General features: G+C 52.7%; 2 protein-coding genes across 7 annotated transcripts in view; one reads left to right on the top strand and one right to left on the bottom strand.

Moving 5' to 3' along the window:
- Positions 1 to 1,109, top strand: part of SHMT1 (serine hydroxymethyltransferase 1) — a 39,026-nt gene extending 37,917 nt beyond the window's left edge. For all 6 annotated transcript variants that reach the window (XM_074018735.1, XM_005583077.5, XM_074018736.1 and 3 more), the window contains one exon: positions 62 to 1,109. In XM_074018735.1, the coding sequence (XP_073874836.1) occupies positions 62 to 231 (170 nt within the window). In that variant the 3' untranslated portion in view covers positions 232 to 1,109. The remainder of the gene's footprint in view (positions 1 to 61) is intronic.
- SMCR8 (SMCR8-C9orf72 complex subunit) lies at positions 929 to 13,725 on the bottom strand. The gene is made up of 2 exons (XM_005583075.4): positions 10,874 to 13,725; positions 929 to 6,425 (listed from the first exon to the last, which is right to left on the bottom strand). Exons 1-2 carry the CDS (start codon positions 13,228 to 13,230, stop codon positions 5,972 to 5,974), a joined length of 2,811 nt encoding a protein of 936 aa, XP_005583132.3. The 5' UTR covers positions 13,231 to 13,725; the 3' UTR covers positions 929 to 5,971.
- Positions 13,726 to 13,924: the final 199 nt, after the last annotated feature.

Below are 13,924 nucleotides of genomic sequence, written 5' to 3'. Positions count from 1 at the left end.
CAGCCATTGCGCCTCACTTGGTGTGTGGTGTGGGGTGACTCACTTGTGTCTTGTCGCACAGGGATAGAGCTGACCCTGCAGATCCAGAGCGACATTGGTGTCAGAGCCACCCTGAAGGAGTTCAAGGAGAGACTGGCAGGGGATAAGTACCAGGGGGCCGTGCAGGCTCTCCGGGAGGAGGTTGAGAGCTTCGCCTCTCTCTTCCCTCTGCCTGGCCTGCCCGACTTCTAAAGGAGCCGGTCCACTCTGGATCCGCCTGGCGCCACAGAGGAAGCCGCCTGCCGGAGGACCCCCACTTGAGAAATGGATGAGCTGCTCCACAGGGGAACGGTTGACACTTGGGCCCTCTGACGGGGTTTCTTTTGGACTTTTTTCATGTTTTCTTCACAAATCAAAATTTGTTTAAGTCTCACTGTTAGTAATTCTGGGACAGGTTATTAATTAAAGGATTTAAATTTGAACCTGGCTTTCTCACAGCTGGATATAATTCTAGAAAAATAAAATACTATGTAGCCACTTGGCCATAATCATTTAGACCGTGGTGTAGGGCAAAGCTATTAGGAAGATTCTAGCGTTTTACTCTCCCTGGCTTTCCTCCACCTTGCTGCAACAGAGAGGAAATGCCCATGTCCACAGCTTGTACACACTGCCCCTCTCACTATCTTGTTATCCAGTGGCATGCCAAAGGAGAACTGAATTCGCCTCTGAACCTTCTGCTGTAAACCAGAAGTGTATGTTAACCAAGTGTACACAAGATGCACCCAGTATGGTGGGAGGGTTTTGCTGTCAGTAACTCAAAGTGTGGTGTAGCAATGGTCTCCTCCCTCCATCCTGGGAAGTCACAGTCCCATTCTGGTGTGAGAATCAACCAGGCTTTCCTGCTCCACCTGAGATAACCAACTCCTTCCCGTAATCAGGAAGCCAAATGTCACCTTCCCAAAGAAACTTTATTTTCACGTAGCTGAAGTGCAAAACATAGATGACCATTTTTAATAAGCACAATCAAATTTTTAACCACAGAATGTCTACAAGAATTATAGCTTTAAAAAATACAACCAATTTTCATATTTCAAAAATATTTGAACTCAAATAAATTAATTTCTTAAAAAGTACACTTCTCATACTATGTGTTTGGCATTGACTCTGGTTAACTCTTGTGCAGCAACACCTACGAGATGCTATCACACACGCGCCAGCCGCACTCCTGCACCAGCCGCTGCAACAACTGCAGCTCACGTGGTGGCGGGGACTCACATTCACGAGACGGGACGGGAACATGCAGTAATAAAATAGCTTTTTAAAAAATAACACATATGAATTCATCACATAGGACTATGCTTTTCACTGCAACCTTGAAGGTGGCATTTATCTCAATCTATGACTCCAGCTATTTAGTGGCAGACAATCCCGGTGAGGCAGCCTGCGGTCCCACCTTGTAGGTGGCAGCCCCTGCAATCTGGGGTCTAGCCTGTTGGCGTTTGCTTTATTGTGGGTGGAGCAGCTGCTACAGAATCCGTGAGTTGTGGGTGACTCAACTTATTTCTGCTACCAAAAGAAATGAGTGACCAGTCCCTACATTTCTGCTACCAAAGTGGTCTTCAATTCAGGGGCCTGAACCCTCCCCAGCTGGAGACAAGCTGCCATCTCCAGGGCTCGCTGTGTACAGCCGCCACTCTTGAGCTGAATAAGCACTCTCAAGAAGCTGGGCCCCTACCAACAGATTAATTGGCTGCAGAGTGTTCATCCCCTCCCCACACCCCCATCCACTCTTGCCGCCTCCTTGCCACTGCTTTAACCAAACCTTAATGAGGTAAGGCCAGGTTAGGTCAGGGCTCGAAGGAGAATGGACTCAGGAAAACTTAGTTTGCCCAGTCTTGTCAGCTGAGATTGGTTTTGCTTTCCAGCCAGAAGTAGAAACTTGATGCTTTTTCCTTTTTGCAGTGTTAAAACCATATCTCCAGTTTTATTATGTTCCATCACAGTACTGGGGCAAAGCCAGAAAGCTGGCTGGTTTACTTCAAAGCACAAACCAAGGCACTGTCTTCTGTGCTTTTCGGGGAGGTGGGAACGTAAAGGAGACTGCCCACTATAGGGGCTCAGTTCCCCCAAAGGCCTTGCACACCTTCTGATAAACCCCCTGGCTGAGACAATGCTACTGGCTGTGCAGACAAAGACGTGACAGCAGCACTAGACGCTGACCCAACATGCAGTGCTGGGCCTGGGCGGCGGGGCATGTTCAGCACGCGGGCAGCAGTCAGCGCATGCAAGACATTCAGTGAGCAGAGGGCTGCCCTCGGCCTCCAGCTGCAGCCGCCCTGGTGTGTGAAATGAAATTGGTGGGCCTTCCTAGGATTGTGAAATGGGACTTGTCGTTTGTGTGAGGTTGAAATCTACTATACTTTCAATATGGCAACTGTTTTCCACCACTGAAGCAAAGAAGGTAAAGGCCAGATGGGGAATGAAAGGTAGAGTACTGCGGTCTATTTCCAAATTCGGGAGCAATGTGTGTAACTTCAACTGTTGGAGTAAATGAGGTATGGAAAAGCCACAATTTCTAAAATCCCAAGGTTCCACCAAAGGAGTGAGGTTCCTGGGGAAACAGGCATGAGGCAGCAGCTCAGGCTGATGTGTCCTGTGCGATGCGATATAAAAAGCTGTGGCCGGATCTCTAAAGTGGGGCTTTTGAAAATGACCAGTCCACAACTACCCGCATAGCCAGTTTAACCTAGACTGCTTCAGAAACGAGGGAGGGGGATAGTGCACTGGAGGAAAAGCTTGACACAAAACTCAAGACAACCAGTTTCAGTACCTGGGCCCTCAAAGCAACAGTGAGGACTGAGGAAGTAGCAAGGGGCACTGATGTCACCTATTTTCTGGGAAGTGTTATTTTTAATGGTTTCATTAAAAACTGATTAACCTTCTACTGGAAGAATACCTCAAATGAAAATTCTTTTTTTTTTTTTGAGACGGAGTTTTCGCTCTTGTTGCCCAGGCTGGAGTACAGTGGCGCAGCCTCGGCTCACTGCAACCTCTGCCTCCCAGGTTCAAGTGATTCTCCTGCCTCAGCCTCCCAAGTAACTGGGATTACAGGCACTCACTACCAGACCTGGCTAACTTTTTTTGTATTTTTAGTAGAGACAGGGTTTCACCACGTTAGCCAGGCTGGTTTCGAACTCCTAACCTCAGGTGATCCGCCCGCCTCGGCCTCCCAAAAGTACTGGGATTACAGGCATGAGCCACCGCGCCAGGCCTCAACTGAAAATTCTTGATGAGATTAGTCCCACTGCATAGTAGGTTTCAGTTCCCCAGAGTGAAGGGGGCATGGGGAGGGGCAGGGCTTCCCAGTGTTAACTGCCTCTGCCCAAGTTATGACTCAGTCCTGGTACCACTTCAAGATCCCTTTGAAAGGAAACATACTTTGCATCAAGTAATCCTTTGAAACTGCCACATTGAAAAGTTAGTTTTTAACCCAAATATAAATCTGGGAGCTTAAACACTAGTCACGAAGCCATCTTTACTTAATGAAGAACAACCTGAGGGAGACTGGCCCTGCTTGCCACTTCTATGGCTGCCCCTGAGACAGTCTGTTCTGTTCATGCCCCAGCAGCCTTTTGCCTTAGGTCTCAGGACCTTCTGAACCACCCTTGAGGGTGTGTGCCAGCAAATACCCCAAGTGGACTTCTACTTAGGACCACTTGAGTGCACAGCTTCAGCTTCTAGAAGGCCAAGTGTGGCTGCAATTCAGGATCTGCCCCAAACTCATGAGCCTTTCCCAAGTTTCCCAGGCAAGAGTATGAGCTGTGAATTTCTGTGTTAGGGACAGGAATGCCACAGTGGTGGGGCTAATGATCACTTTCTGACCTTCCTGCCTTCTCAGATAAAATGTTGCACAGTTATGGCCATGGAGGCGTAAGTAGACAGCAATTAGCCAGCCAGTGAGAAAACAAATCAGCATCTAGAACAGGAGGAGGGGGAGCCGTACAGATAAGGGAGCCCATGATGAGAAGCAGGCTCCCTGCACAGCCTCTGCCTCCAGCGCAAGTAACAGACATTTCACATTTAAAGGCTGCCAAGGTATTGCTGGCGACTCTCCTGTCTGTGAACATGTGCAACGGGCACAGGTACAAAGAACCAATGAGATGTAGGCAGCGCCATCTGCCACAAAAGGTTCTCCATCACAGCCCCAGGAGCAAAATCAAACACCTCTGATGGGAGCAAGGACCCTGAACAGAAGCCAACGGCTGGAGCCAACAGGCCATGCCCTTACAACGAGGACTTGGACAAGGAGGGAACGACTGGAGTGATGTGATGCAAGCCCTCTTTGGTCACTCTCGGCTTCCACCAGAGGGAACCACTGGAGTGACGTGATGCAAGCCCTCTTTGGTCACTCTCGGCTTCCACCGGGGTCTCTGCCTCCTTGATGAGAAGAGAAGCTGGCTGGCTCCGTGATGACCTCGAGTGTATACTACAGGCCGATGGGCAGGCCGGGCCTCAGCAGTAGGCGCCAACAGATGCACACCCAGGGCTGATTCAGGTCCATTTCAGCACAATTTTTGTGGAACAAATCAAAGAAGCAGTAATACCCAGAGCTGTCCCCACTTAGGGAATAAAATTTTCAAGGCTGCAAGAAACCCTCTGTCTACAAACCAGTGGCCATTGCCTAAGGAGGCTCAGGGAGGCCAGGGGATCACTATCAGTGGGACAGGTGCTGGCGGAACCAGGGGTGTCTCCTTCCCAGTCTCAAACTTGTCCTCAGAAGGGAGACTCAACTGGGGATGGCCACAAGCTGTGGTGACTGAGGTGCACACAGCCTCCCAAAGGCAGAACCTGAAGAGCGTCACGTGGTAGCTCATCCAGGAAATCCGTGCCATTTGAGTTCTCATCGGCTGGGCTGACCACCTGCACCAGCTGACTAAACAGAACCGTGCTGTCCAGTGCCCACGAGACCCAGTGAGAGGTAGTGAAGTGGTTGCAAAGGTTTGTGTGGGTGGGAGCTGCAGTGTGGCCTCCGCCATGTTCACACGGGTCTGCAGACCTCCCCCACGAGGACAGTCAGTGCTCACGCACTCTGGCCAGCAGGAGCCAGTGGGCCACCCAGGAGGGCTGCTGACTGCTCCTCCCTTGCGTGGCGGGGATGGCCTCATGGCACCTCAGCCCTGCTCTGCCTGCTGTGCTCTCCAGCCCCCAGGTGGGCCTCACCATTGGCTTTGGTCACTTGTGCCCGCTTCACACTGGGACTAGGGAACACTCCGCTCGTTCCTGGCGAAAGAGCGTAGGGGGTGAGTCCCAAGGCCCGCTCACAGGCATTTCTCTCCCAGGTAAAGGTGGTGAGGACAGGGTACAGGGTGCTGCTCACGCTCTGTGGCCCTGAGGCCAAGGCTGCATGTTTCCCACAACCCAAAGGGTGGCAGCCTTTCTCCCTCCCACTGGCTGGTCCAGGGCCTCCCCTGGGACAGCAGGCTCCAGGAGGCAAATAAAGGTCTGCATCTGGGTCTGAAGGAGGTGATGGGTGTTCTGCCCTCCTGTTTTCCATCAAACCACAACAGTTACCGAGCTGCCGCCCTCGCTCATTTTGCCACTCAAGTGTCCGGCAATGCTGAATATGGTCAGTGTGCTCCTCCCATCAGGTTTTGGCCTTCCTGCCCTCACCCTACCCCACCAAGGGACTGGTGGCTTCCCTTCTGCCCTGGCTGCCAGTCCTCAGAAAACCAAGGCCCCCTCTACATCCAGGGGCCTCTCTTCACCAGGGAGCCGAATGTAGCTGTCACCATCCCTCCAGACGCCTTTAGAGGGACCCAGGCTCCACTTCTGCCCACGTCCAACTTGAAAACTACCAGGAGCCACGTGGGAACCATGCTGCCAGACACCAGAAACCTAAACAGTCCAGTTCAGGCAACTGTTTGGTCATGCCAACCCCTCCCCTCCCCATACCCTGAGTCACAGGCCTTGGTCACAGTGGCTGGGACCGACCTCAGATTTTATACAAAAAGCTGGGGACATAGTCAAACCCGAGCATGGGGTGGCTGGTCCCTGGAGATTCCTGCATGTAGTGCAGCTTCAGCAGCTCAGCCAGGTACTGGACCACCCTGACATCCTCATTCACCAGACCCAGGGTCAGCTTCAGGAAGCTCGCCTGGCGGCTGGCTAGCAGCTCCTCTGTCTCCTTGTCGTGCGTAGGCAGGTGCAGGTGGTGGCAGAAGGTGTAGACGAAGGCCTTGGAGCAGAGCTGAGTGAGCATGCTCTGGACATGCAGGTAGTAGGTGCTGCCCCGCTTGATCTGTGTGCGGTGGTCTGCCAGGCGGGGCACTAGGGTGCCTCTGTAAAGGGGGCAGCGCAGGGTTTTGTTGTCAAGGTCCAGGATGCTCGTGTAGCGGCTGTAGCGACTCAGGGCATGAAGGGTACCGGCACCGGCAGGGGAGGCCACTCTGAAACAGACAGGCCAAGGTCAGGAGGAAGGGCAAGGGCCGGGAAAGTGGAGGCAGAAGCTTGGGAGGTGAGGCCTCCTGTCCCCAGGCCAGCATCCACCTAGCCAGCATGCACTGGCTCTTCCTGGAAGACAAATCTGATCATCGTGATCTTCAAAGGGCTCCTCACCACTCTTATGGTCAAGGTCAAACGCAGTGGGTGGCCCACAAAGCCCTTTCTGGTCTAATTCCTGCTGAATGCACTCTTTTTTGGAGCCCTGGCAAGCTTTCAGTGGGGCCTCAAAATTAGAAACCTCTTTGTTCAGGCCGGGTGGCTCACGCCTGTAATCCCAGCACTTTGGGAGGCCGAGGCGGGTAGATCACGAGGTCAGGAGATTGAGACCATCCTGGCTCACGTGGTGAAACCCTGTCTCTACTAAAAATACAAAAAATTAGCTGGGCGTGGTGGCGGGCGCCTGCAATCCCAGCTACTTGGGAGGCTGAGGCTGGAGAATGGCGTAAACCTGGAAGGTGGAGCTTGCAGTGAGCCGAGATCACGCCACTGCACTCCAGTCTGGGCGATAGAGTGAGACTCTGTCTCAAAAACAAAACAAACAAACAAACGAGCAAACAAAACCTCTTTGTTCTGCCTGAAATAACCTCTCTCCCTCTTGTACTTAATTCAAGTTAAACCATATTCAGCCTTCCCCAAGCCTCTCCTGCTTTCTTGCTGTGACCTTGGCCAAATTCATTAACCTCTCGGAGTCTCATCTATAAGATGGAGATAACAGTTCCTACTGTCTTTATTTAGAGACAGGGTCTTGCTCTGTTGCCCAGGCCGGCATGCAGTGGCACAGTCGTGACTCACTGCAGCCTTCACCTCCTGGGCTCAAGCAATCCTCCCACCTTGGCCTCCCAAGTAGTTGGTACTACAGGCGTATGCCACCACACCCAGATAATTTTTTGCAGAGAAGAAAGCTTGCTGTTTCCCAGGCTGGTACTGAACTGCTGGGCTCAAGTGATCCTTCTGCCTTAGCCTCCCGAAGATTTAGGATTATAGGCATGAGCCACTGTACGGGCCAGTTACTACTATTACATCCCTCATGGGGTCGCTGTGGAGACAAAATGAGTGATGTTTAGGACAATGCTTGTCCTCAGTAGGCGCTGTCATCACCATCACTACTTTTAGCCTAGCACTGACCAGTGGGGTGACTGCTGTTTGTTCACTGGCTTCTCCCCACTGGACAAGGAGCTCCAAGATTCTAGAGTCCCAGAACTGCATCTGATCTGGTCTCATGCCCCAATGCCTGGCACATCAGAGCCAGGAAAATGCCAGTGTTCACTCAGTGAGGGGAGTGGTTCCTTAAACATCCTCCTGGAGCAGCTTCCTCAGAGCACCAGGGACTGCCCTGTAGGGCCTAGACATTTAGGGTTTATGTCAGACAGGTATGGTGTAAAAAGGACTGACGGTGACTTGGGACCAAGGTAATCTCATAGTACTTTTCCCTTCCTGGGTTTTATCTTCTTGTATATTTAACAATCATTTACAGAGCATCTGTAACATCCCGGCATTGCCCTGTAATGAAGAATGACCTAGAACTCTTGTCCTGCATGAGCTCAGTCTGACTGGGAAGAAATGTGCACAAGTACAGCGATGTGAAGGGAGATGAGGTCTCGTTCTCCTTGAGAAAGGTTGTAGTTGGGAAGACCTGGGAGATTTGCAGAGTTGCCTTAGAACTGGCCCTCAGAAGCACAGAGGACTCTAGGGACTGAGGAGGGTGTGGCAGACCAAGGCAAAAGCAAGGTCACAGAGATGGGACAGCTGAGACACAAAGGCCATGCATTCTGCATGCATCCTGACCAGAGGGACAGCGCTGGGCTATGGACCGCATGCATCCCACGGGCATGGAGGAATTGGGGCCTGCAGGTGGCTGACAGCTAAGAAAGCTCACAAGGGCAGTGAGACGCTCTCCTCAACCCATACTGCATGGCCCCTGTGTTCCGGGGCCTTCTCAGCTCTCTACTGCCTTCACTCTCACCTCCCAAAGCGGGGCCGGCCAGAGTCAAACACCTCCCAAGCTCTGCACATCCAGATCCACAGGTGCTATCGCCACAGGGCACCCAGGTCTCACCTCCCACCTTTTTGCCCCTCCATCTCTGCCAGGATACCTGCTCCCAGGCCCAGCATCCCCTGATGCAGCTCTGACACTTTCCCCAACAGTGACACTTCTTTTGGAAGAAGCTGGCTATTCTAACTGTTCCTCCACTTCTGTTTCCATAAAGCTCCTCCTCAGGAAGCCAGATGACACTGGAAGGGAGAAGCCTCAGGCCTCCGGCCCCCAGGCGCACGGCACCCCAACTGCAGCTTCACATTGCACTTCCCATGCCCGCTGTGGGAGGACACCTCTATGACCCATGAGCACACAGAGGACTGGGTGAGGTGGCAGCTTGTGCAAGGTCACCAGGCTAGCTAGTGGTCAAGCCAGGACTCAACCCAGGGTCTCTGACACACGCTAGGCTAGCACTTTCTCCCGCCAGAACTGTGCTCTGCTTTTTGGTCCGGGCTTGTGACTGCTGCTTAGTGAGCAATACAGTGACTCCTGGTGTTCACTTAAAATGAGAGCAGGGCCAGGTTCACGCCTGTAATCCCAGCACTTCAGGAGGCTGAGGTGGGCCGATCATTTGAGACCAGCCTGGCCAACATGGTGAAACGCTGTCTCTACAAAAAATACAAAAATTAGCCTGGCAAGGTGGCGCATGCCTATAATCCCAGTTACTGGAGAGGGTGAGGCACGAGAATAACCTGAGCCTAGGAGGCAGAGGCTGCAGTGGGCCGAGATCACATCACTGCATTCCAGCCTGGGCAACAGAGCAAGACTCTGTCTCAAAAAAAAAAAAAAAAAAAACCACAAAACAAAAAAACCCTCAAATGACAGGAGACCAGCTTGGTGGTTTAGTCATCTCTTATCCCCACAGATGGCTGACCCAACTACAAGCACTTCCAGGCAGAGTGAAAAAAACCAAGGCCAAGCAAGACTGGTGTTCTGAGGTGAGAGTCCTGAGAGAGAGTCCATCATGTGAGCAGTGGGCCTGAGTGAGGAGAGACACTTCTGGACCATGGTGCTCAGAGTGCAGAGCCTCTGCAGCGCAACACCTCTGAGGACAGGAAGGTCACAGCCACCGAAGACACTCTCCTGCTCATGATTTTTAAAGCTGGGCCTCAGGTGGGCCCCAGTCTGCCTGCCTGTGTCAGTGCCGGTTCCACCCTCTGAGCACTTCTCAGGGCCCGGCACTGCACTGTGCTGTGCTTTTTGGACGTGCACTAAACGTGGAGCCTTCCGATGGCTCTCAGGTGGGCCCCGGGAGCCCTTCAGAGGTGTTCAACACGATCGGGTGACTGAATGAATAAGATGGCTGGTCCGAATCCAGACAGCGAGTGGTGGCACACCAGTACCTGACCCAGACCACCGACTGCTCCCGCTAACTGCCACGACCACAACAGTTTCACCTTATGATAACCTCAGGCGGTGTCTTCTCACACCTCCCCTAGAAATTCTGTGGGTGAGCTGTAGTCCATCCCATTCGGCCCCGCAGGGGACCCTCCAGGGTACAGGGCTCCCCACCCCTGCTCGCCGCACCTCACGCCTGTGCAGGACGCTGGAGGCAGATGCTCCCAGCACCCAACATCTGCGCATGCTCTGAAGGTTGAAGGAGCACTTATAGGGACAGCGGCCTAACCCTTTCCCCCGGAGTCGTCTGTCCCTTCTGATGAGCCTTTTGCTTTTATAGAGGGATGCTCCCTGCAGTCTGGCTGGTGAGGGCCACAGATAAATTCCATGTCTTACCTCACACCAACCGAATCAGAACCTCGAGGGGTGTGATTCAGGAATCCATGATTTTTAAAACTTTCCCGGCTGGGCGTGGTGGCTCACGCCTGTAATCCCAGCACTTTGGGAAGCCGAGGCGGGCAGATCACCTGAGGTTAGGAGTTCCAGACTAGCCTGGCCAACATGGTAAAACCCCATCTCTACTAAAAATAGAAAAGTTAGCCGGGGGTGGTGGCAGGCACCTGCAATCCCAGCTACTTGGGAGCCTGAGGCAGGAGAATTGCTTGAACTCAGGAGGTGGAGGTTGCAGTGAGTCAAGATGGTGCCATTACACTCCAGCCTGGGGGACAATGGCGAGACTTCGTCGCAAAAAAAAATAAAAATAAAATAAAAATAAAAACTTTCCCTAATAATTCTGACACAGCTCGGGGACAGATGGGGATTGGCAACCACCTAGGAACTGCAACCCCCTCACATGACAAGGAAATGGAAACCAGAGAGAGGGATGATTTGTCAAAAGTAACACAGTGGTAGGAACTGGGCCCTGTCTAGAAGCCAGGCTTCCTGATTCTGGCTCCACCACACCAATATGCCTCATCCCTATCTGGCCAAGGCCCTTCCCCAACACCTGGAACCAGTTACCTCTGCAAGCCAATAAGCTTCCACTTCTGAAAATCCATAATGTGCAAAGGGGAGGAGGCCCAATGTTTCACGGGCTTAGCGTAGCAGCCATAGCTGGGGACAAAGATAGCCAGTGCAGTCACAAGCTTCCTGACTATGGCCTCATCTTCCCCCAGGACCACGAGTGTCCTTCCGCTGAGCAGGGAGTAGATGGCTGGGTGGGCAAAGGGGTACTGGCGGATGAATTTTAAGGCGTTCTGGCCAGCCCTCTTTTTATGCCTATCGGAAGACAGGCCAGCAGGATAAGCAGAAGGGATCCTGTCCGAGCTGGTGGAGGCTACACTGCTCACATAGCTGGTGGTGTCTGAGTAGTTATCCAGGCTGGTCTTACTGATGTCCCGGTTAGCCAGCAGGTGGCTTGGGTCCAGCTCGTAAGCGGGAAACCCTTCACAACTGTCGTCTCGGGAAGAAGGGCTGGCATTTTCCATTGAAAAGTCTACACGGAACCCCTGGTCCTTCTGCCTGTGGCGCTGTGGGGGGCTGCTCACCACTCCATCCTCGTCAGAGTGTGTGTGGGCTGGACTGGAGGGCAGCACCAGCTGACCGTCGCTCTCCTTCCCAATACAGCAGGAGTCTATTTGTGATGGGGTGTTTTCCATGCTGCCCTCCTCCGTCTCACCCAGCTCCGGAGGACTAATGCTTGCCTGGAAGTGGATGGCTCCCTCATTGCCATCTGGATATGATTCTTCTTCATTAATGGCACTTGGGTAGCTGGCCTTAAAGTCATCAGGGATGAGGGCCTCAGAGGGGCAGGTACTGAGGACTTCAATACTGTCCTCGCTGATGGTCCTGTGGCTGACTGCTTTGCTCCGGACTACCTGGGGGCTCAATGGTACCGTGAGGCTGGCCTGGCTGTCAGACTTAGAAAGCACAGACGTGGATTTCTCCGTGCCCAAAACTTCAATGCTTTCACCACTGCTGATACTCCCTTTCATATCCATATCCAGGTAGTCCAAGTTTTCCTGGGGGTCAAAACTGCTCAACTCCGTCACCTCCACTTCCTTGTACTCCTCATCTCCCAGTTCCTGCTCCATCTTGATCAGCACAGACTCCACACTGGACTTGTAAGAACCAACACTAATTAATACTTTAGGAATTGGGCATTCTTCTAGAGACCTGGAAGGCGGCCTGTCTTGACTGGGCTTAGAGGGTATGCTTTCTTGCTTCTCCACCATCCTGTCATCGACCTCCACAAAGTCTTCAAAGAGAAAGTTTGTTATGTGCTGTTGTTTTAGAAGTGCTCTATCAATCTGACTGGTCAGGAGGTAACACAGGTCTCCTCTGAACATGTGTTCAATGTGGCTGAGCTGAGTCAGGGTCTGGGTGAAATATTCAGTGTCACAGAGCTCCTCTAAGGTCTTCAACTTCTTGTCAAAACACTTGGTGGACTTTGCTTTGATAAGTTTTGGGGTGTAGGCTGGTCTGCAGGTGTAAAGGTCTGTGTCGGCAGACTCATCAGGGTTAGAGGTAGTGGATGCCTGGCTGGCCTGATCCTGGATGTGCTCCATCTCACCAGGACACAAATCACACCCCTTCAACTTCCGATGAGGGTATGAGCGGATCTGCTTCAGCAGGTCTTGATGTTCAATGATGGACTTCTCCACACTGGCCAGTTCATTGGCTTTCTCAATTGCCTGAGATGAGTAAAAGCCTTTGTCGTTGGCTTTCTTCTGGATCTCTGTTTCTGTGTGCAGCACTGTCCTGGTGTAATCCAAGTCTTTCAGCTTTTTTTCAAGTTCCCCAGCAAATGCTTTCCTGTTTCCAGTTTTCAAGCACTCAGAAGCTCTGGAAAATTCGGCTGAAAGCTCCTGGAACTGCTGCATGATTTTATGCTGGTCTGCAGAGATATAAGCCATGCAAAACGGCCTCACGAAGCCACGGGCCTCCAGGTCGTATAGGGTAAGGTGGTGCACGTATGCAAAGGCTCCCTCCTTGGAATCTCCCAGCACCACCTTGGAGTCCTCCACGAAGTTCAGCTTGGGGTAGGCAGATCCAGGAGGATGGCCCACGAAGGAAGCCTGGTAATCCACTGACATGATACGCAGGGAGAAGTAATTGAGATCAAAAGTGCCAAAAACTTTGGTGTCATTGGGGATAGTCAGTAACGGTTGGGGTCCCACCTGCTCAGAGAACTCGGAAATAAGAATGAAGTCCCTCGAAAACTTGGCCCCAGACAGTTTTGACCAGGGGTTAGCACCCTGGTTGACGAAGGGGAAAAGCGGCACCGAGTACTCCTCAGGCAGGGCCGGCTCATTGTAAGGCTCTTCCTCATATTCTTCCTCTTTAGTGAAGGCCACTACGTCAGGGGCGCTGATCATATTTCCAGATGTATGAAGAAAACATTGAGAGGAAGTGGGAAAAAATGCGGGGTTAATCGACGCGCAGAAAGCAGGCCTCCGGAGAAGGAAGCGAAGCCCTTACCGCCTTTGCGACTCCCCGAACCCGGGGTCCTAGGCTGCTTCTCACGCACCCGAGGACTCGAACTCTAGCCGCCCCCTCGGAGTTGTAGCTCCTCCGGAGCTCTCGGAGGCCTCATGAACGCCAAGGCCGCAGGCCCAAATGCCCTTCTCTTCTTCCTCCGGCGAGCGCGGCCAGCACAAGAAACCTGCAGCGAGGTCACCTGCACTCCCTGAAACCCACCGCGACAAGCAACAGCCCTCGCTCTGAACCAGGCTTAACGCGAGGCTACGGGACGCCGCAGGGGTCAGCCAAGCGCTGCCGCCCCTCACTGCCCGAGGGCAGAAACCGTCGCGGCTCCTAGGACGCCACAACCCGGATTCAGCTACCGCGGCGCCGCCATCTTGGTGTCACATGATTCCTGGTGTCGGCGCCGCGTGACCCGGAAGCGTCCTCGTAGACTTCCGAGCAGGAGAAAATAAAGTCATGAGAAAGAGAAGGCCTTGGATGGGGGTGTCCGGCGGCTTCCCCCAAGAAGGAGTAGTGATTAACCAACCACTGCTGGGAAGGAGGGGAAAGTGGGGCGGAGTGAGTCGGGGGGGTGGTAGGGGGAAA

Source organism: Macaca fascicularis, chromosome 16 (assembly GCF_037993035.2).
Source record: "Macaca fascicularis isolate 582-1 chromosome 16, T2T-MFA8v1.1".
NCBI lineage: Eukaryota > Metazoa > Chordata > Mammalia > Primates > Cercopithecidae > Macaca > Macaca fascicularis.
The sequence above is the reverse complement of the archived record's forward strand: the minus strand, read 5'-3'. Positions and strand labels throughout refer to the sequence as shown.

Coding starts and splice junctions, on each gene's coding strand:
- SMCR8 (XM_005583075.4), bottom strand. CDS start 13,230: ATGATCAGCGCCCCTGACGTAGTGGCCTTCACTAAAGAGGAAGAATAT. Junction 6,426..10,873: donor AAGCTTATTGGCTTGCAGAG/GTAACTGGTTCC, acceptor TGTCTGTTTCAG/AGTGGCCTCCCCTGCCGGTG.